This window comes from Dendrobium catenatum, unplaced genomic scaffold, assembly GCF_001605985.2.
Source record: "Dendrobium catenatum unplaced genomic scaffold, ASM160598v2 fragScaff_scaffold_827, whole genome shotgun sequence".
In the NCBI taxonomy this organism is placed as follows: Eukaryota; Viridiplantae; Streptophyta; class Magnoliopsida; order Asparagales; family Orchidaceae; genus Dendrobium; species Dendrobium catenatum.
Genome location: NW_021319289.1, coordinates 478,549 through 502,783, shown reverse-complemented (window position 1 = coordinate 502,783; position 24,235 = coordinate 478,549). Strand labels below are relative to the sequence as shown.

The following is a 24,235-nucleotide window of genomic DNA, read 5'->3' as shown; positions in this document are numbered from 1 at the left end:
TTTTTCACCTGTCCACGGTCCATCTGACCACGGACACCTGATGAAAGTCCTTCCAACCACCGTCATCCTACTATAGTCCTCCTCCCGGCATCGTCTAACTATGGTCCTCCAACCACCGTGCCTGGCTACGGTCCTTTGACCACCATTATCCAACTACTATCCTCCAATCTCCATTTCCCGACCATGATCCTTCTAAAAACATCCCTCGACTACGATCCTTTAACCACAATCATCTGATTACAATCTTTTGACCACTATCGCCCGACCATAATCATTTCGAACAAAACTACTATGTTAATCTCTTTCTCTACTATCACAAACTTCTAGCACTTAATGATATCTAATATTAACAAATAAACTTAAAAAAATATATAGACAGAACAAATAAATAATGCCAAATAATCAACAGTCAAAAGAACACGACCATATCACTGAAGCTTAAACATGAAAAATAAAACAGAAAAGTACTACATGAGCGCTCTGACTTCTATTTCTCCATTGAAGAGAAGTTTTAACCTTTAATTTTGCCTAAGAGTTTACAAAGTTATTGTGGATTGAAACATTCAAAGTTGTAGAGACAATTCAAGATCTTAAATTTAGACAAAGATTTCATGTACAAATAAATAAAAGGCAATCTAAGGATCCAATCTTTTTTATGAGAATAAGCCACATAAGGAAAAGATCTCCGAATCTCCACCAGGTGAACAAATCTCATAAATATTTGTCAAATACAGCACAAAGCTCATATCATCATAACTAAATAATATTTTGTCTCACCAGGTTTGAGTTGTATTAATACTACTTGTCCACTGCACCAATATATTAGATCAAATATACTGAGTGGATGTCAAAATATTATTGATATATTGCAAATCTTCTGGGACTCGAAATTATAATTTAAAGCTGGTAAAGGGAAAAATTGAAATCATACATATTTATATATCTAATATCAATTAATCACTAAGCTCATGCATTTGTACATTCTGCAATCAAATTATTAAAAATTTGATGAAAACAAATAATAAGAGTTGAACTTTTCTTATCAATTGAGTGAGGTTTTAAAGAATACATGTCCTAGAAATAGTCAAAATGTAAATAAAATGTATATTTCATGTCCATTTAACTTATTACTCTTCTTTATAATCTTCCTAAAAATTAGCATGTTATCTTCATCCAAACCTTATTAACTCACCACCATCTAAACATTTATGACATAATTCAGCCTTTTTATAATCTTCCAAAAACTTAGCTTGTGATCTCCTAATAACCATCTTTCAATTGGTGTCGCCTAATCATCATCATCTGATTATTGTCACCAGAATGCAGTAATCCGACCGCTTTCATCACCCTCTACTACAATAATCTCTTCTAAAGAAATAGGGGACCAAGTGCTCCCAACAATGAAATCCTATCTTCTCCAAGCACAGGAAGAGCAGACTTTTATAACTCGCATATTGGTTGGTTATTTCAACTAGGTCATGCCCCAAGATTTTGCCCTTTCAGAGTTTTCCAAGTAAAAATTTTGATTTTTCCTACAGTTTCTTGTTTAACATAGTGTGCAAGATTTTCGTGCAATAGGACATAAAATTCTCACTTCACTGTCAAAAATTTTCTAACACGTAATAACATTATTAAACTTAGTTTTAAATATATCTTCTTTGCATACATATGTCTATGTATCTAACTTCTAATGACTCCTCTCTGGCGGTCATAATTTAATAAAATATATGCAGCATGCCGAAATAAGGATAATACAGCAGCAACAAACAGATTAAAGTTCCGTACATGATAATGCAAAAAGACTACATCTCAAAATTTATAATGATGAAAGTGCCTTGGAGAAAGTAATAAGACCTCAGAACTACATAGGAATAAAGGAGGAGAGATGCCTACTTGAGCTAATTTGCTAACGTTATCTTTGCAGCCTCAGAACTCGACCTGCCTGTGCCTGTGATGTCTTATACAACTCCCACTTGCTGGTTATAACTTGATGCCAGTTCACCTATACTCGTTCCTGCAATGTAGCCACCAGTCCAAGCATTCTGAAAGGATATGCATGCACTTTTGAACATTACGACAGTTTAAAAAATAAAAGGGGAAGCCAGAGAGAACCCTTCTAATACAAAAAGCAGATATGAATCCGCCAAATGAATGATAAGAGTTTCAGATGACCTAGGCTTCGTTTGGGACTGCTTTTTTACTGCTTCTTAAAGCAGCTGTTTAGTACAACAAATAAAATTTTTATACTAAAAAGCTGCTTTAAAAAACAGTAAGAAAGCTGTCCCAAACAAAGCCCTGGTAGAATAATTTGTTACATTATATAGCCAAACCTAATATTGTGCTTCATAATTTGATCAACATGGAACTTCAAGATGTTGGAGTGACAAATCTTAATCAGTTTTGTTGGATGATAGGCTAAACCAATTTCAAACAGAGAGAGCGAAAAAATATAAATGTGGATCTACAAGAAAAAAACAAAGTTATAAGCAAAGTTCGCAATCTTGATGGCATCCTATTGCCAAAACCTCATATTTCAATAGAGTTTTAATTTTAAAGAATTATAACCCTAATTTCTCATACACAACATAAATATGGCGCACCTCGTTACAAGAAAATAATTAGGTCAGCCAAAAATACAGTAAGATTCAACAATACACTTGCCAAAATAACATGCAAATATTGGATACCTTTATAAAAAGAAGTTGGTGAAAATCAATTCTTTTTTTTTTCTTCGTAGGGTAAAAAATAGGCTCTATAAATTCTCAAATTTTGCACTGTAGAGTAAAAACTGATTTTTTAATAATTTGGAGAGTTCTATAGGTGCCAAAATAAACGTCTCAACTCTATCAAACGACCAAGTACTTAAAATCATAAAAAGCATTATCAACATATAAAGTACCAGAGCAGCATCTATGAAAAATAGATTATTTGTGAAGTAAAATAGAGACTTGAAGCACCGGTCAGGCAGTGTGCAAGGATCAATGTAAAAAGCCTAGCTAGGTAAAGTACACATTGAAACTAAAAAAGTTAGGAAATTCGAAAGGGAGATTCCTAGTTAGCTGTTACACATGATGCTACATGTTGCTTTCACAAGGAATGATAGGCGTATGATTAATGAAGAGAGCCCATATAGCTGGGAACAAACCTGATAATGAAGAAGATAATAATTTATTAAACTTTGATTGGGAGTTGAGGAAAGAAGATAAAGGAATTGACTGGAGAGATATTCAAAGAAAGAAAAGATGTAGACACCACTGAAAGTTTCAAAAAAGAATATATATATATATATATATTCATTTTATTTTTAATTGGGAGTTCATAAAAAGAAATAAAAGAAAAAAAAAAACTATTATAATTAATATGACATATACCATTTAGGATCAAGAGCTTCAAAATATTACACTTACATAATTGTTGGCTAAACCAAATAATCATTTTAATTATAAATTTATTAATATTCACTATCTAAACCCTAAATTCATATTTATCATAATCAAATCTTAATAGACAACACGCATGGCTCTGCTATGGTTTCTCCACCTTTCATGGCTCACTCCTATGGGATTTCCTCTCAGGGTGTTTTTCCCTATCTTGCTATGTTTCCTACTTTGTTTCTCCTTGGCGATCGTGCCACCTCTGGTCGTCATTCGATCGGATGGCGATTAATCGTTTATCAGATGGTGGTTTCCTTTGGGACTAAAAAATACTCGCTCATTTCTTGAAGCATTGTCTGGGGCTTCCCTTTCTAGCGGATTTCCCGACCTCAAATCTACAACACATCGAGGGGCTTCTGTCTCTATGGATTTCGAAGCGGGAAATCCTTGCTTAGGCGCAACCTTTTGAGTATACATTGGTGGGTAAATTTCCGAATCGTCGTCCTCTTGTAACGATTCGTAAGTTCTTCTTTAACTTAAAGTTGATCGGTGATTGCTTTGTCACTGTTTTAGATCCAAGGCATGTTTTAATTAAGCTGGTTAATGATATGGGCTACAGTAGAGTATTTTCTCATCGTCCTTACTTCGTCTCCAATTGTTATATGAAGTTGTTTAAGTGGTTGCTTTTTTTATATTATTGTAGAATATCTTATCATTCTAATTTGGATTTTGTTCCCAAATCTTAGGCCTCATTTATTCTCCCCCGCATTCTTCACGGCTTGGGTTCACTTTTTGGTCGTCCGTTGAAATCTGATAATGCTACCGCCATTATTTCTTCCCCCTCTGTTGCTAGGGTGCTTGTTGAACTTGATATTTCCAAAAGTTATCCTGATGCAGTTTGGCTTGGTCCGAAAAATTTAGGTTACATCCAAAATGTTGTTATAGAGGATTTTCCTTTATTTTGTGATCAATGCAAGTCATTGGGGCATTCCAAAATTGAATGTTATTCTTCACCCTCACTTAGATAGGGCTCCTTAACTTGTTGTTAATTCTGTGGATGTTGATACTGAGGCTCAACAGGTTAACATTGATGTTACAACTATTACTCCCTTGCTAACTCCTGCTCTTAATTTTGACTTAACTTTGCAAGATAATGTGAGTATTGTGGGTTTTTGACCTCTTGCTCCTTACGGTTTGTGAATCGGGCCCTTCTGATGTGCCTATTGGTGGTTTTGTTGATGTGGAGGACAACAGAGATGCTTTGTTTCCTGTGGTTAATTATTCTCATTCTCCTTGTGATACTCCTTTATTAGAATTTCATAATCGTGAGCAAAGGGAGGGTTTTAATATTGTGGATGGTAATAATTTTTTTTTAACTATTGCTTGTGACCCTCGTGATGCTTCCCCAGTTGTTGGTGAGAAAATTGCTAAGAAATACTCTTTGTAGTTAGAACTTAGATGGTGTTGATGTGGAAGTTTGTGATGTTAACAGAATTGATTTGAGTGATTCTTCTAGTGGATTGGTGTTGGTTCCTGCTGACTCTCCCTTGTCTGATCCAGATGTGCCGCCCAATTCTGTCAATATGGATAAAAATGTGACTTTTATTGACGTGTTGAATGCTCATTTGGTTTTTAAATTTGAAGGAGTCATGCTTGGATCAGTCCATTTGGCAGGATGAGTGTTGTTCCTATGATTACCAGAGTTATGTGGAAGATAAGGTGGATCCTAGTGATAATTTTCAAGCCTTGTTTGGCTTGAATATGGTTTGTATTGAAGATGATGCTTTCAGGAATGGTGTTCCTGAGCGTAGTAGGAAGAAAATTTAAAAAAAAAAAAACTAAAAAAGAAGTAATTTTTATTTTTTGGTGGTACCTTTGGTAGGATTGGTTGTTTCCTTTAGGCCCTCTGATTTTTGGTTGTTTGTGTGTGTGGGTTCATGATGCTGGTGTTGTGTCTGTTGTGCTGTGGGTGAAGGTGATTTGTTATTTCTTGTTTGGTTGGGGTGCCTTTTTGTCATTGTGTTGGACTGGAGTTGTTTCTTTTGTTGGGTGGTTTTGTTGGCGTTATCATGGCTGCTTTGGTGTTTGTTTGGATTCTTTGTTTCTTTTGTGTTTTGTGTTTTGTGTTTTGAGTCTTTTCTTCTCTTATGATTTTGTTGTGGGTGGTTTCCCAATTTTGTTGCAGGTTGTTTCTTCTTAGCTTTGGAGCCTTTCGGTTGGTTGCATGTTCATCTTGATGGTGTTGCTGAAGCCTAATGTTGATCGTCTTGCCGTTTTGTTTGTTTCTTAGCTTTATTTTTCTTATTGTAATAGATAGGATCTTAGGATCAATAGGTTTTACTTCAAATGTTGTTCTTTTAAAGAGTTTTTGATTGCTTAAGGACTTGTAATTCCTTTTTTTATGGAACGCGTAGGCCCTTGTACGGGTTTTACCCCAAAAAAAAAAATCTTAATGAGTTAACATTGTCTTAATTGAATTTCATAATCATTATTCAACTAATTAATTACAAACTTAATTAATAAATAATTTAATTAATTTGTATCCAACATATTCAAACTCTAATTAACCAATAAGAAGAAAGATGGATGAGAGAGGATTGAAAGGTAATAAACTTATGTTCTTTTATTAAAATAGGCGTACTTTGGATATTAAAAAAATTTACTCGAACCAAATCCTCTCTGTTATTTTCATTCATTTGGGGGGACAAACCAAATCCATTTTATAGAAGAAACATGCACTCTACTTTCTTTTTACTAATCTTAAACTCCATATCAAATGAAATTTTTTTCTAGTTCTTTTATTCTCTCTCCAAATTTTAATTTCCAATTAAAGTATAACATAACTAGCAAACAGTGCTTATCTGATTATGTCGTAATTATATCTTCATTCTATTAAAAAAGCATATTTATTAATAATATATAAAAAGTATATAACATCTTGACATAACAACCCTGAGGCGGAGGTAATAGTAATATAAAAATTATAGATTCCTTGTTCAAGGGCACCATCTTTTAGGGTTCCAAAAACTTGAAGTTCTGATAAGTAATAATAAAGGCACCTCTTTATAACTTCAATCAGAATGGAGACACTAAGTTTTGTTTCGCCTTCAAGGCCAATAAGTTTCCATTAGACAATGTCATTTTAGAGGGGTTCTTAGCCGAAGAACAATGGTGACATACCATTATTTCTTCAACAGACTAGAATGAAGATGGAAATTCTAAACAGCAGATAACTACAGGTTAATCCTTAGGATTAGGAGTTAAAAGCATAAATATAAAGTTTAAATTGCATATAGTGCAGCTTGAAACATAGTACTACATGGACTATGGTGGAGCATTATCGAGTAAATTTCAAATGCTTCATAATTAAAATGACCCTGTGCATTATTCATCTACCCAATACTTCAACTACTTCCTCTAATAGCTAAAACCAGTTACAAGGTTTATTAATGCAGAAAAATGCGGATATAGCAATTGTTTTTTAAGCTTCCAATCATTTTAATATAAATTGCGATGTCAGGAATTCATAGTGATCACTACCTGAAAATTGAAACCACCAGTAACTCCATCAACATTTAAAACCTGCAATTAATTTGCATCATTTTCTATGAATAATTTCAAAAAGACATTTAGGTAAAGCTTTTCTAAAAGGTCTCTTAATTATCAAATAATCACCTCTCCTGCAAAAAATAGGTTTCTCCGTATCCTACTCTGCATATTGCTAAGAGTGATCTTCATCAAAACAAGCGAAAAATACTCTGTCAAACACAGAAAAAATCAAATTTATTTTGCTAAAAGAAAGACATAAAGATCCCAACCTCTGAGAGCGGAACACCGCCCGAAGTAACAAATTCTTCTTTAAATTGACCCTTCATATAGAGTTAAAAAGAATGTCATTTCTCATGTTACTAGTAAGTGCAGTAACAAATTCTTCTTTAAATCTACAGTAGACGTTCATGTATTAATATTAAATTATATAAAAAACAACTTAGAAGAGTCTAACCTTTCCAATCACTTTGAATGAACATTGCTTTAGCAGAAGTGCTATTGAATTTAAACTTTTATTCGCTATGGAAGCCCAAAGCTGGTCACCATCTAAGCCCTGAGAAGTTATATAAACGCAGTCAATTTATACATAATTGTTAAACGTTGGAGTAAAGATTGATAACTATGCCTCATCAGATTATGACCTCACGGTCTAGCAAATATCCCCAAAATCTTTTTGCTAAGCCAAACTCAGACGGAAATGAATTGGACAGCTGCTGCTTCTGCAATGGTCCGGAAAATCCATTAACATATGTTGTACCATATAAACAGAAGTATGATCAACGTGCTTTGAAGATAAAACCTTACCATTAATTTGAATTAGATAAATCTTACATGCTCAAAATAAACAATCACCCAAGGATGTCTTAAGAAAATAATTGTAATAAACGCATAATATGAACTATGAATTCCCATGCAAAACAGTTATCTAAATAGAGGTTTCATTCTAGCAAGGGAAAAATAAAAGTATAAAACTAAAAAATTTAGCAATTTTACTTACTACAACAACAACAAGCTTTTATCCCACTAAGTGGGGTCTTTTACTAAGATAAAATTGTTATTCAAGCCAACATTGCATAAGATTTTATAAGTACTTGATCCTTCAGCCAGCGTAAGGGCGTAAGAGGATTCCTTAGGGTAGAAGTCGGCAGTGAGCTCTTTAGATTTGATGCAGAAGGTATTCAGATCTCCATTAACATAAGGTGTGATTTCCTGATCAACATCATCTAGTGGATGATTTCATGTATCGCAAAATTAGTTTCCTTTTATTAGTGGGCTTTGGAAACCTCAGTTATGCAATTAATGGGACTTAACGTAATTGGCCTATGTGTGACATTTAATGATGAAAATCTTGAGCGAGCTACGTCTCTAGCTTCTAAAAACAGAGGATTATGGTAAACAAGAGCAGGAAATCCCGCCCCTAGTGGTACAAGAAGGAAGCTTGATTAGCTTCTCCTGCCAGTCACAGACATCAAGCCCCACACATCCAATCTTCCTTTGATAGCCAGCCCTACAACTTTTGGTTTGCACTACTCCTACCATGATCTCCTTAGGTCTGGGGCCAAGGGTTATAAATATAAATGTTAAAGAACCAAAATAAGGAAGCACAAGAGTAGACCATTAAGAAGATTAATACCCATAATCTGCTACAGAAACAACGGAATAATTCATCATAAACTATTTCTGAAGAACAAAGTGAAATGGCGAACCTGAATCCAAAATTGAGGACTCCATCAAACTATCTGCATTAAGGATAAATGCATCATAAATCTCTTCACAAGCAGTATTCATAGACACCTCCATCTATTTGAACCATCTACCCTTACTCTATGGACAACCCCTTTTCAAGTGTCCAATCATATGATATTTCTATCATGCACCATTATAAATTCCTTTCAACAGTTGATGAAGCTTTTTAGGATAGGGCTAGTTTCTTATTTGCATCTTTCAAAAAGTTTCGACTATCAAATTTGTTGATTTTAAACCTCATATCCTTCATGCTCGAATTTGAAAGCTTTCTTAAGCAACCCTTTGATATCATTTGTCAGAGAAAAATTCATATGCCCCTAATAATAATCAAGATCGAATTGATAGAATAAAAAGGCAAGTTGTAAGGAAACAGACTAAAAAAACATAGATGATAAAGCAATCCTGCTTGGCTTCTCCTCTTAATCAAAATCGAGCCCTGCAAACCAGATCTTCCATTACTATAGGAGCACTGTACAACTTTTGGTTTGTACTGCTCCTGCCATGGTATCTCCACAAGCCCATTGTGGAATTATTATTTGTCATTTACCGCCCTCTTGCCTGGGAATAATTATAAGGTTCAGACGCCTGACGTAGCTCTACGTCCGGACGCCAATAACATGTCGCCACGTGCTCTTACTCTTTACCGCGCGGCCCGACGACCCGACTCGGACCGGAACCCGGTCTTGCTATGTTCGGGTATTGCTAGGTATTGTTCGGTATTGCTTGGCAATAACGAGGAACACCACTCTGTCAAGACCAATACCTAGCAATACCAGACCTAATAATTATTCCTTGCCTAGATGGAAAATTGTTTGATGATGTAGGAATTAAGGGACTATTCAACAAAGGAAATCTATCACAATCAATCACCAATCAATTACATAAATCAGGCTCAACATTTTAACAATTAAATCTAACTGTTTTGGCAACATATGGGGCACTTTTCTCCTAAATTTGGCTATTGGAATTGCCACTCAAATTATGTCCCATATGGTCTCATTTTCTACCATATTTTATATTTTTCTTATTATTTAATTCTATCAGAAGAAGATTGATTATATATATTATTTTGAAATTAATTTTTCTATTTGCTAGTCCCTTAACAAGTCCCCGTAGGTCACTCTGCTTGCCTGTAAATAGAGTATTTTGGCTCCACCATTGACACAAGAAATACAATCAAGTCCTTCTTTTCTATATATATTTATTTATCTCTTTATTTTTAAAATCCATTTCCACAAATCTACTTATAGGGGGTGACGGACCAATTAAAGAAACTCAAACACCACATACAAAATGCATGATTTATCAAGATCTCATTATAAATCCCAACTAAAAAATACAGCACAACCCATTTCAAAATGATGAGAATATTAACACAGGGGCCTTGTTTTTTAATTTTTTATTTTTATTTTATTTTGCTTATATTTTGACAAAAAATGAAATATGTTTGTATCTACAAAACCAATGTTTAAAATTGCGTATTCGGGTATTGAGGCGTTTTTCGTTCGTGAGGCGAGGCGTAAGCCTCAAGGCGTTTTGAGGCGTAAGCCTCAAAATCAAAAGATTGCGTAAACATAAAATGATAAATTTTTTATATACAAATTAGTGAATAATATAAAACATAAAAAAAACATAAGATATGAAGTGAAATCAAAATATCTCAACAAGAAATATAGTTCAACTCAAAATTCTATTTTTTCCAAATCCCAGTATTCTTTTAATTAACTTATAATTCCAATTTCCAAAAATAAATAGCAATGACATATCACATAAGAACTCATAAGTCATTAGCACTGTCATCACTAAGGGGTTCTTCATTTGAATCAACATTATGGTGAACTGCTCTCTCCCCTTCCTTCTCTCCTATAGAGTTCAATGTCGGGCATTTACTTTACACAATGGGGCCCATTAAACCTATCATTATATATGTAAAAAAAGGATTAAGGAAGGAATTAATGAGAGAGATTTGAATTCAAAATAGGGAGGGAATTAAGCAAGGAAAGAGGGTTGTTTTGGGGGAAATTAAGAAAGCTTATTTAGGGTTGATTCTAGGATTATGTGTGTGAATTGATTTCTGATCTAATTTTCTTTTTCTTTTAGGTCTTCCTAGCAGCTTCTAATAGAGTTGGCATAGCCGATCTACCTCTCAAATAGCATATCAATTGTATTTTGCTTGTTTTTGTAAAATAAATCCAAAAAAACATCCATTGTCTTGTGTTCCTACGCTATTCTTCTCTATATTTTGTTGTTTCCACTTCCATGACGCATAAAATTGGTATCAGAGTGAAGTTTTAGAGAGATGACAGCAAAGAAGGTGGATGCAAATGGAAAGGTATTTAGCGGTGAACGAATTGAGAAAGGAGGAGAAACTGACCGCCACAAGGGTATGTCTAGAGAGGAAAGCTCTTGTGTGGTTCTAGTGGAGAGAGTTTAGATACCTGATCCACTCGTAGGAGGAGTTTAAGGATTTCTTGTTAGAGAATTTTCAAACCATTCGAGAAGGAGACCTACATGAGCAATTCCTGGCCTTAACTCAGGAGGGGACTATCATGGAATACAAGGAGAAATTCAAGTTATTGTCGGGATGACTAAGGGCAATTTCAGAGGCGATCCTGGAGAGAAATTTAATGAAAGGCCTCAAGCTCGACATACGAGCGGACCTTTGATTGCTAAGACTCGAGGGGTTGAAGGAGACGATGGAGCTACCACAGATAGTGGACGATCGGAGGCACATGGAGAGAAGCAGTAAGAGCGGAGTTGCGGGAGGCTCTTACATAAGTACCTCAATTTCATTGGCACCGAGGACCCAAATGGTATCATCTCAATGGGGAGCACCAAGGAAGAAGAGTGGGGGAGTTCACCCGAGGGCCAACTTCAAGCACCTCACAGAGGCAAAGGTACATGACAAGAAAGCGAAAGATCTGAGCTTTCGCAGTGATGAGAAGTATGAACCAGGAAATCGGTGCAAGGACCGCACACTCCAGGTCCTTCTGGTTTGTGAGAAGGAAGATACTGATAGTGAGGGCCTAGTGGAGGAAAGAGAAGGGAGAGAGCACCTACATCGAAGTGTCCATAAATTCTGCAATAGGATTTACTCCAAATCATACCCTAAAAGTGAGGGGGCAAATCAGGGAGTAGCCAATAGTGGTTTTTGTGGATAGTGGGGCTACTCAAAACTTCATCTCCAACCGGGTCATGGACCAGTTAGGATTGAAGTTGGTGGATACAGGGAGCTTTGGAGTCATGATGGGAACGGGAAAGGTAGAGAAGAGTAGGGGGATTTGCATGAGGTTGGTGTTGGCACTCCAGGACATACAGATAGTGGATGATTTTCTTTCCATAGATTTGGGAAGCACTTATGTGATCCTAGGGATGAAATGGTTACAGATGATCGAGGAGACCAATGGGATTGGAAGTCCAAGACCATGGAGATTCAGGTGGAGGAGAAGAAGGTGGTGCTGCAAGGGGATGTCGGCCTATGCAGAACTATGATGTCACTCGAAATCATGGTCAAGGCGATACAAGGAGCAATGCTGGGCTACTTGGTAGAGCCGCAGAGTTTGGAAAGGATTCGAGAGTCAAAGGTAGATAAGGTCTTGGAGGGTGTACATCAGCTTCTATAGTAGTTTCCTAAGATTTTTCAGCAGCCTAGAGGATTACCAACAACCCAGGACCACAAGCACGCTATCATCTTGAAATTCCTTTGGATCCATCCTATAAGGAGATTTATATATAACTAATGTCCCTGGTTGCAATTATATATCAAATTCAACTTCCCTTTCAGGTGGTAACCCATGTATTCTTTAGAAAATATATTTGAAAATTCTAATATAACTGAAACATTCTATAATGCATGTACATCTTGACTTAAAACCTCCATTTTAGCTAAGAACGCCAACTTATATACCAAATCGATTTCAGCAACCCCTTTATTTTAGGAAATCGCAACAACAACTATTACCTACTTTCAGCAAACAACAATACCCTTACCTGCATTCAGCTTTTCCTCCTACTTTACTTATTGATTTAAAAAACAACACCAGATTTCTGCAACCTAAGGGGTTGTTTGGTATTGGATTTATCGTAGGATTTAAGTCGGATTTACGCTAAATCCAGCCAAACGGTTTTACAGCGGGCGTTAAATCACGGGATTCAATCAATCCCGGATTTACTAAATCCCTCGGTTCAGTGGATTTAACGAGATTTAAAGAGTGACGGAAGACTTACCCGCGGCGCCCGTGTCGCCGAAGCTCAATAGTCGCCGAAGAAGCGTGCGAAAGGGAGAACCTTCAAAGCCAGCAAGCTCCCCTTGTTGCTTCCGATCAAAATGTCATAACTTCCGACCCGACAGGAAGGGAAAGTCGTCGAAGGAGCAAAGTCGAACAACCACGAAGGAGCCGAAGTAGCAACACGCGCAAACTCTACACCTCTTGCGAAGCAACGTAGCCGAACAGCAACGATGAAAAGGAAAGATGAAGGCAAACCAACCCTAGACGCCTCAAAGTTATTATTGCTTAACTTAATTAATATAATTTAAACAATTAATAATTAAATTAATTAATTAATATTATAATTAGTGCATAAATTAATTATTTAACTTAACTTAATTGACTAATTAATGATATAATTAGTAATTAAATATTAATATAATTAGCTTATTTAATACTTCATCTGTCACTTTGGTTAATGTTAGTTTGTAATTTGCTTTTTATTGAATTTTCGCTCAATTTATATGAACTAAAATTGTTTTTATTATGTTTTATGCAATGAATTTGACTTCATAAATATCTCCTTTAAATTTAAAATCCTAACCGCCATAAATCCTGATATATGTTACCAAACAGTTTCTCAGGATTTAATATTTGATATACCAAACAGTTTTCAAAATTTAACACATTTCGGATTTACTAAATCCGGATTTACAGGATTTATTAAATCCCACTTGTTGCCAAACAGCCCCTGAATTCAGCAATTCAACAATTGAAGTTCCTTATAGATTTCCAATACATATTTCTGATTTCAGCTGTTATTTCCGGCAAACAGCAGCATCTCAGCTGTTATTTTCAGCAAAGAACAGCATCAATCATTTTCTTTCCCTCTCCCAACTATTCCCCTCTTCTTACCTTATTGATTTCCTGACTTTTCCCCAGCAAGCAGCAGCCCATAGCCCTGACATCTCCCAACTCGTGGTCTCCTCGCAGAAAGCTGCTTCAGACTTCAGAGGATCGGGCTGTTGGAAGGATTGGAGAAATGCTATAGTGCTCATCTATATATATAATATAATATTATTAACACATCAACTAAAACATTCCCCTAATGTCAGCCGTGGGATAAAATATCAGCCGCTGCATGCATTTTAAGTGAAATAAGTGGAACGACTATAGTGGAAACTGCTACAATAATTACATTTAATTAATAATCTGTTACAATAGATTAGGGCTAATTAAAGACATTAATTTTTCTAATGCTCTGATTTATTAAACCACTTAATTATATTATAGGCTTGTAATTTATATTCACTTGTAGATATTAAAATGCTCTAAATTAAAAAATAAAATTTAATGAAAATAATTTTTATGTTTTATGAAGGTATGATAAAATGGAGTAAATTTTGAGGAAAAATGCATGCTTACATAGGTGAAAATTTTGGGTATTATACGCCTCCCGATGATTGAGGACTCACCGTCGACGAGTGAGATCCGATCAATCCTCAAGAAGGTAAGGAGTCCGAAGAGCACAGGATGATGAACTGACCGATTTGATTGAAAGAGAATCAGGAAGTTTTCTAATCAAGAGTGAGCTGTTTAGGAAGGTTCTTAATCAAAGAGAAATTATTTAGGAATGTTTAAATTACAATTGGGATGGAATTATTTAAGCAAGAGATCTAATTTGAATTTAAAATTTAAGAGGGAATTATTTAGGGAAAAAGAGGAGGAATTAAGGGAGGATTGTTTAGAAAACTTTTAATTACAATTGGGAGGGAATTAATTAGGGAAATAAATCTAATTTGAATTCAAATCTAAAAGGGAATTATTTGGGGAAAGGGGGTTGATTTGGGGGGAATTATGAGAGCCTATTTAAGGCTAACAATAGGGTGATTTTAGATTATGTTTTGGGAGTTTGCTAAATTTAATTTATTCGTAGGTTATTTGGACTCTAGCCGACAGCTAGGGATTTGGGAGAGCTGGATCTTCCTCTCCAATTGATCCAACTATATCTTATTATTTTCTTTCATATATCTTGTAACAAAAATAGTTTTGGTGTGTTTTTCTTTCTAATTTTTTATAGTCGTTCACTAATTTGGAGGAAATTGCATCCACTTCCTATCACAGGACTCGGGCAAGATAACTGAATCGATGTGTTAGATTTTTTTATTCCAGTAAAATCTATCAGATCTAAAAATACATATATCAGGCCAGAGGAGAGCACATGCCCCCAGTGCACCCATCGTGGCTCCAACATTGCCAGCAAGCATTGGAGGTCTCCGACAAGCAGCAACTGCAGCCAGCGAGGCAATGGTCACTGATGGCTGGGGCTAACATGTTTCTTTTTAAAACTCTCAAACCACCTCAAAGTTGTTTTGAGTGTTCTTAAAAAAACAAAGTGATTTATCTTTAAAAATAAAAAAATGAAAATAATTAAAATACACTAAACAAACATATTTTAAAATAAAAAAATAAAGGTGATCCCAAACAGACCGTTAACAAATTTACAGTGATCCTGGTTGAGAAAATTAAACTCCATACATCCTAACAACAGCCCACTAGTCACTCCAAAAGGTTCAGGATTGTTGCAATAAGCTACGAGGTAAGATTACATTGAATATCTAAACTCAAAGCACCTCTATTATCTTTTAGAAGATTTAGCTCGATTCTAACTGCATAACAAAAGGGTAAGACCAGCCACATAATTTATGAGAAGACACCATAAGTTAGCATGTAGCAAAACTTACAAGGTTGTTAGATCATGCAATTAATTTGAATGCACAGGGCATGTCCGTGGCCTCGGATCAAAAGGATTATTGAAGTTTTGAGAGAGAGAGAGAGAGAGATCAGTTCAACTCTTCAATTTTATTATTTAAAAACTTTAAATTAAACAAATCAAACTAAATTGTATTTTTGGTTAATATTTAAATCTCTTCCGCCTTTCGACATTTAATATTTCCATACCTCAAAGTTTGCACCATGCTTAGCTGGCTGATCAAGCATTTTGCTTCTCGGTTTGCAGATTCGAACAATTACAAATTATAATCAACACTAATTTTACTTATGAAAAAGTATACTACAACTAATTAACTAGGCTCATATCATTCTAAATTTGTGATTTTTTATCTATGATTCTGCTTAAATAAAATTAAATTCACATTTGTTTAGCTGCTTGCACGCATCTTAATAACTTCAATGAATACTAAACCTATATTCTACCTTGATATCATATTCAAACCAATCCTAATTACAACCAAGGACAAAACCTCATTTAGAGCACTCCATGCTGTTACGGTATTGAGGCATCTCACAATATATAATTCATCAAGAATGATGCAGCTCTTATTTTATTTATTTTTTTTAATGATGCAGCTCTATAATTACTGAAAAGTGTTCAGATGAAGGAAACTCACTGCCATATGATCTCTATGTTGAGAAAGAATGACTTTTAAATCTTCTACGTGTATATCAGGTATAAAATCTATGTAAAGAAATCCTGCATAAATGTTCAGAAAATTAAAGGTTAAATAGGTGATAAATTAGTATAACATGATGTTAAATGCAAGAGGAAAAAGATGCTCGACAATGCATTTCAATTATCAAGAAACACGGGAACTATAAATTCCACCATTTCAAGATTAAAACAGGATGGGTGCCCTTGATCGCACATTTAGACGTTATAGGAAAATAAATTAAATAATAAGACACAAGGATCAATTCTCTCCACGCAGAGGAAGATACCCCTCTTCTAAGGGTGTATATCTAGAAAAATTATTCTATGCAGTCACCTAACGACGTACGGAGGCAAATCAGAGCGTGTCACGTCACTTTTTGCGCTGTTGTGTACCACTATGTACTGGGTGGCGTGGTGCCCTCAGATTTGTCTCCAAACGGTCTGGTGACCGCACAGAATAATTTCTCGTATATCTGTGTGCAAACAACAACAAAAATTTCTCCCTGGAGCAACAGAAACCGTTCATGATTGACAGCATCCTTCATTTCCTGTAAATCAGTCTAGCATACTCTTAAATTGATGTTGATTTAGCACGTCACGAGAAACCACAGGAACAATCTAAAGAGAATGAAATTGAAGTAATTCCTCAAAGAAGAGTTAATTAAGAATCTACCTACCTTTGTATTCAGTAAGGAATAGATCACGTGCTCCCCACGCAGACAACCGAAGAATCACAGGACCACTAAGGCCCCAATGGGTAACTAGCATAGGGCCAACCTACGAAAAAAATATTTTGCATTGTAAAGAAAGTTTGTTAACAAAAAAAACCTAGTATAGCATTTTAATGCATACCTGTGTATATTCAGGTTGATTCTTGTAAATATTTTCTAGCTTTAGTCTGGCTTTAACTTTTGGTAATGTGATCTGTTCATCATGAAGAAAAGAAGCAGTGTTCAACTAAATGAATTTAAAACTCAAGTAGAAGTTCCACGCCAATGGAACCCACAGTAGATGGAATTCAAGTATCACCGAGTTCATGATATAGCCCATGCAATCTTGAACTAGCTCCCTTTCACATAGCAGAAAGTTCATATAACAATAAATTTGATTGAATGATTGAAGCAGTATTAACAGTACCATCATAAATCAATTAAGTAGGGTCATGTGACCTTAAACTGAAGGTCTCATATGTCTAGTTCTGAAAAAATGCTCTCTTGATCTACAAAATTGATGCTTCTTCCGGTTGATCATTCATTCCAACAGGAAAACCTTTAATATTTCACTAATTCCATAAATCCATTATTAACACAAATAGGGCCAAAGTAGCACATGAAGCATCTCCTCTCCTTTAGCTTTAGGGTAAGTTTTGCAAGTGCAACCAAAGAATGTTGTGCAAATAGAAGATGAGTTTTATTTTACATGTGCTAGCAATGTCTATGTATTCTTCCAGTGGTGTGGCGTCAACTTAACTTCTGATGTTCCCAATACAATCTCTACTTGCAAAGAACACGTCAAATAACACATAAGTGCCAATAATCTAGGAAAACTGAAATTATAGATGAGCATTTGAGGAAAAACCATAGAAGATATAACTTCAGACTTGAACATGTTGTGAATGAATGAAGTACTGATGCAAGAAAATTTATAGATAAAGATCAAATTTGTCACCTGATTCTTTACGAAGGACTAAAATGATCCACAACTATCTGCCAGTCTCACTTTAGTCCCTTAACTTTTTAAATAGGGACCTCTAAATTAGTCCATATTTAAAGAATTAAGAGATCAAATTAATATTTTTATATAATTGAAGATTATTTTGGACATTAAAAAGAAAGTTCGGGGACCAATTCGGTCCTTTTTTTTTTTATTTACAATACCAAATCATATTTTTTCCACATCACATGCATTATAGGAAGCTTTATAATTGTAATTTTAATTGCAATAAGTAACCATTCTCCATGCTGCCACTTTAAATGGCATCCGTCAATAAACAACAATAGCCAACATCCTATCAAAAATCCTCCCGATGAAAAAGTTTAAAAAAAAAAAAAACTAAATTTTCATTATTTCATTCGGGCGGCCGGCATCATGTGCAACTAGTACCTAAATCCTTGGTGCGAATTCTAAGAAGAACTTTAGATATTTTGACAATAAATTAATGAATCCTTATAATCCCACTCAGTCTTCTTCAACTCTATTTTATCCCCATTATAATTATGTCATTGAATTAAATAATTATATATTTTAAAATTTATGTCTCAAGAAATTATTTGTATGTGGTAACCATATTAGTTTAGGACCTTATGCAACAATGTGTCTCATGTAGCTTCTTACTTTTGAGATTAATGCCATCCTTCAAAATGAATGCATGGATCCTCCAGCCAGATTCTTGCGAGACATATTTTAGAGTCAATCTTTGTATTGTATCTTATGCAGTTCAATTCCCTTCTGCATAAAATATATTCCTAAGGCATCTCTTATATGATGCCCATCTTCAACGAATTGACCAACCATAGACAAAACCGTGTTATCATCAATGTTCTAAAAGGAAACCCCATTCAAAGCTATCTACCAACTTTTACCTTACTTCTCCTATTATCAACCCATATCTAGTCCAAAATCTAAAAACTATCATCCCCAAACCTACCTATCTCTTAATTGATATACTCATCCGAGTATGGAGTGGTGTCTTCATTTTCAGAGCCTACCACCACCATCTAAGCCACTAATTGGCTTTTAATCCACTGACATTCCCTTCAAACTCCACATATGATTCCATAGACACATCCTTATCCACAAATTACTACCAAGAACAAATGGCGTGTTCCTATAAACACGTAATAATGGAGGCTTACTAGGACTCTGCAAACTTTCCACAGACCCTCTTGCACTCTTTGTTCAAATACATTATGCCCTTCGAGCTCTACACGTTCAAATTGATATCATTCCATCCCAACAGGCATCTCTATCCTCAATGTACAAATATAGATCATTCCATCCCAATGTACTATGTTCAGTAAGAAAATTCAATATATTAGTATCATCAAGCAATTCCACTAACCCATTGGGATATAAGCATCGCACAACAATATTGATGTCGGCCTTGAAATTGTTATTCAATTTCTTAGCCACCAATAAAATTTCATCTTCAAAATCTACGATAGAGTAGCTATCCACGTCTACATCCTCTATTTTTTTCTACGACCCCCTAAGAATGAAAGTGAAATGACGCATACTCATGATTCCAGACACAACCATACATAAATTTGCAACATAATCATAAACTAATATAGATTATGTTCAGTAAGACAAGCATTTCGCACAAACGTAAGCTCTAGAAAAATCAATAAATTTGGGGAAAATAGAGGGAAAAATTAGGTACAATGCATCTAGATCATGGAATTGTTCCTAAAAAAATTTAAAAAGAAAAACATATGTGAAAAACCTTAAATTCAATGTTTAATAAGAAAAAATTGAGTAGAAAGGTAGATTATGATACACACCAAAGAATTGTCAATAAAAAAGATATGAGAGCCAAAAAAAAAACCGACTTCACAATAAAAATGCATCAACATCTATCGGCCTGTCCTTTGTCATAAACTTTCCCCTTCATTTTTCCCTACAACAAGGGGCTAGAACTGCTCACGTCTTTGTTGAAGACAATGAGTTACGAAGTGCAAAAGTGGAGTTCTAATAATGATCTCTGATAGCTCATCTAAACTAGGTTCTTCAGCTTGTCTTATAAGTGAAGGGCATTTTAGAAATTCAAATGAATCGGTCATAGAAGGACCCATTAAAGCATATAATAAAATTCACAGACCAATTATAGAATTTTTTAAGACATTAAACAACATGAAGCGACCTCTTAATCTTAGAGACCTAGTTGTAATTTATCCTAAAACCAAATATCAAACAAGAACTAGTTACACGGCTATTTTAGTTAAATATTGTCCTAATTGCTTATGATTAAATGGGAAATGACAGAGTAGAGGAGAGAAAGTCACCCACTACTCACAACTGACCTCCATATCTGTTAACTAATTATCTGTAAACTTACCCGATAAGAACCCAGTTCAACCGGACAGACCCATTCATTTGGAACTTACCTTAGGTTACTTCTTATGGTTGAAACAGGATATAAGCCTATATTTCACTACAATTAAAATAAGTAGGCATTGATGTGCAATATTACAGAACCATGAATATTGTTCTACGTGCATGCCTCTCATTTCTTAGCTAACCAGCAGCCTTCAATAAATAGATTAACTTAAGCACACAAGCTGTCTGAAGGCTAAAGTATAGTTCTCGGTATGTACAAAGTTTCTAAATCTTTCTATATAACTTATAAAGGAATAACACATTAGATCTCCTATCATAAAAAGAAAACCAAGAAATCCAAGTTCTACAATTCAACCTTCTCTGTCTCTTTCACCGTTTTTTTTTTTTGGTCTCTTTCACCATTAATATACCAAACATAGCATAAATACACAAAAGCATTAAAACATATTTAAGAATAGAAAAGACAAAAAATTTCACTAGACAAAAAAGTATTGCTCATCATGTGGAGATACAATATAGAATAGCAATGGAATCTGCCAGCCGTAAACTGGCACAAGTCAATACAGGCCGTATAAAGTAAAACTAGATCTACATGCACATGTACATATCTACACACATTAGCATGTGCATATACAGCATACATACATATACACATGCATTTGCAAGTGTCCAATTATGCATGTTCACAATACATGCCAGCAAATATCCACGTCTGAAAAATAGGTAATTAGATAAATTTAATCTCCAAAGTAGGCTAGCCAATAATCCTTATCCCGTCAATGAGTCAAATTGCCACAAGTGTAGCTGATTGAAGCCGGATTCATCCGAGAATAGAAATATCCTTCTTGGTTAGCCAGAATGGTTCATGTCAAAAAGAAGAACGGTAAAATCCGCATATGCAAAGCATGCCCTAAGGATGAATTTCCGTTGCCTGTACCAGAACTCATGGTAGACATAGCTTCCTCCCATAAGATCTTCTCCATTATGGATGGTTCGTCCGGGTACAACTAGATCAAGATGGCCTTAAACAATATACAATCTTACAAAATCTACCAAATCCTACCACAAAACTAATCTTCTGTACCACAAATAGGCCTTAAACAATTAAAAACAAATTATATGAATTCACTATCATAGAACAGAAACAAGGCCAATTCAGCACTATGGAGTTCTTCAAGATTCTGCTGAAAATGTAGAGATACAACATAAAATTCAGGAAGCATTACCCCAGACAAAGACTGCAGTTTGGTGTCCTCTATCTTGAATGTAAAAATGCTGGGCATTGGTTGTACAATAGAATGTCCAAGTTGGACAGCTAGCTGGTAACCCTGAGACCAAAAGTATAATGGTCATTTTAAATCAAGAGTGTTGATTCCAGAAACACAAAGAAAGTCCTTCCAACCTGCTGGTTGTTCCCAGTGGCAATCAACAAGAAGTCAACCTCAATATCCTCCACATAATCAATGGTTCGTTTCTCCATTTTCAGATTGAATTTTCCTTTACAGGTGATAGATGCACTTGAAATAACTTTGCCTGTATGCAGTTGAACTACAACAAAATATTGTGTTCCAGTGAGTAGAGCAATAATTTGTATATCAACTTTGACTGAGGTGAAATGACATGTCAGAAGGGAATCTTAAAACACAAAAAAATACTTTAAAAGAGAACATGATGCTTTGTTCTTGCGCATGTAACTGAACTGAAGAGAAAAGATAGAAGCAGCAGAAACAATAAGAGAGGGGAGTAGGATATGAGATTAGAACACCAAAATTTTTTTACCGTTACTAATAAAAAATATAGTGGATAGAGCAGAAAGGAGAAAGCTCTTTGGGTTAGAGAGGACTGGCGACAGCAATGGGAAGCAATGTTTTTAGTGCTACATAAAACTAAATATAGACGCATTAATTTGCCACTTATCACGTGAAGTCAATATACGGGCATGAAAAAGGAATGAACCTCATTTAGTTGGAAGTACGTTATCTTTTATGTTACTAAATTAAAACCCAAAACCAAGCTAAAAGAAGCATTCAGTATTTAGATATTCTTTTTTAACAGATCTGATGCAGAACAAAGCACCTTGCGAGTAGCAGTATCTAATTACTCCTTATCATCATGCTATTCTATGCCCATTGTTGCACCCAAATAGGAAAAAAATGGCAAATTCAAGAACATCCCCAGCCATCAAATGTTTGAACATACCACCAAAATTTCTTAGATCCCATCAACTCATTAATTACAACAGTTGAAATTATGAAAATGGCTGGGTAAAACTTTCCATTAGAATTTTCTGCACCAAAGAGAGAAGAGGGAAAAAGACAACACAGCGAATAGAAAGGAAGAATAATCAATTAGAATTGCTTTAGCACCTATTACAACTAGTTCAAAGCCAAAACACCACGAGAAGCTTATTAAATTAACTTTTAAAAGCATGACAGAGCATCATCCAAGTTCAGGGGGTGATTTCTGAGCCTAGCGGCTCTCAGATTATGTCACAAAAACTGAAACTATACCTCCTCTCTCTTTTGCTTCACCTAGAAGGCAATCCACAATAGAGGCTGAAGTGTTGCTGACTGGAAAAACTCTTCCATCTTCTTCTATCTGGGGGAAAGCTAGGTTCTTTTACAGAGGTTTCCTAAGAATCAAAGGAGACAAAAAACAGAATTACATTTTTCTTTCATAACGACCTTAAGATCAACACCATGACTGGAGAACCAGCTCATGGTATCTTGTGGCCCATGAGTACTGAAATAAGCTCCTTTAAGTTCTTTATTACCTCTAGGATAATTTCCCGCTAAACCCTGCATTGAGGGTGAAAAAAAAATCAGAACTCTAATATTAATTTAAAATGTAAATAAAAATATAGATGTTAATTATTTCAAATGACAGATCAAAATTTATTGGAATGATGAGTACACATCATAAGGGCTGGAGGATGGAATGGGATAAACTTGTTTCAAGAAGCATATATGACTAAGAATAGTTTCACCAATGCGCTGCATAAATAGTTCCAAAAGAAAGAAAGTTTCAATTATTAGAAGTTTTTTGAATGACACTGTGATATTCTACTGTGCAATTTATAAGTGTATAAGTTTGCCTATTTCAAGTAAATCTTAAATATATTAAACTTCATGAACTTACATTAAAAGGGATTCTTGACAAACCAAACTTTATCTAGACGTGCTTCGTATATTCATCATACTACAATTTAGATAGTTATGGACATTAACTATTTAATCGATAGCTTAATGAGACCTAGAGTGCCATATTATTTTAAATTGACACATCTCATTATTTTGGGCATAGCTTTCTCATTTTTAGTCAGAATTTTATGATTTTAACCTCGTCGAAAAACCAACAAAATTTTCTAGAACTCTATTTTTTTTTGGGGGGGGGGTTAATTTTAATAAGATAAATTGCAACTCTTGCAATAATCATGGGGTAAATCTCAAATTTGGAATCCCTACCTCTTGTTGCTATTTTGAGAACTTGCTAGTTTCTTCTTGGGGGATTTCAGCATTATTAGAAAGCTATTAAAACTCTATAAAACTTCAATATTATTCATTTTGCCTAATTTTGAGAAGATAACTCGCAGTTCTTGCGATAATAATAGAGTAAAAGCCATATTTGGAATCCCAACCATTTGTCAATATTTGGATGAGAACTCACTTGCTTCTTATCGAAACTTTATGATCTTAGCCTTCTTTGAAAGGTAAAAAAATTCTCTGCGGATCTCATGCTATCCATTATGGCTAATTTCATCTCTACAAATCACTAATTCTGCATGAACTTACGAGTTACTTCAAAATTTGAATTGATGCACTTAAATTCACATTAATTAAGAAAAAAAT

The 24,235-nt window shown here is 34.9% G+C and overlaps 1 protein-coding gene across 8 annotated transcripts in view; it reads right to left on the bottom strand.

Moving 5' to 3' along the window:
- Positions 1–1,743: 1,743 nt before the first annotated feature.
- Positions 1,744–24,235, bottom strand: part of LOC110095510 (uncharacterized protein YtfP) — a 42,665-nt gene continuing 20,173 nt past the window's right edge. For 2 of the 8 annotated variants that reach the window (XM_020821086.2, XM_028696721.1), the window contains exons 4-17: positions 23,072–23,185; positions 22,898–22,985; positions 21,790–21,935; positions 21,614–21,715; positions 17,181–17,252; positions 17,006–17,105; positions 16,288–16,370; positions 7,565–7,642; positions 7,378–7,476; positions 7,193–7,243; positions 7,050–7,106; positions 6,915–6,956; positions 2,331–2,461; positions 1,744–2,042 (exon numbers count right to left, since the gene is read on the bottom strand). In XM_020821086.2, coding sequence (XP_020676745.1) covers positions 2,003–2,042; positions 2,331–2,461; positions 6,915–6,956; positions 7,050–7,106; positions 7,193–7,243; positions 7,378–7,476; positions 7,565–7,642; positions 16,288–16,370; positions 17,006–17,105; positions 17,181–17,252; positions 21,614–21,715; positions 21,790–21,935; positions 22,898–22,985; positions 23,072–23,185 — 1,203 coding nt within the window. In that variant the 3' untranslated portion in view covers positions 1,744–2,002. The other 6 variants (XM_020821088.2, XM_028696722.1, XM_028696723.1 and 3 more) reach the window with 5 other exon arrangements.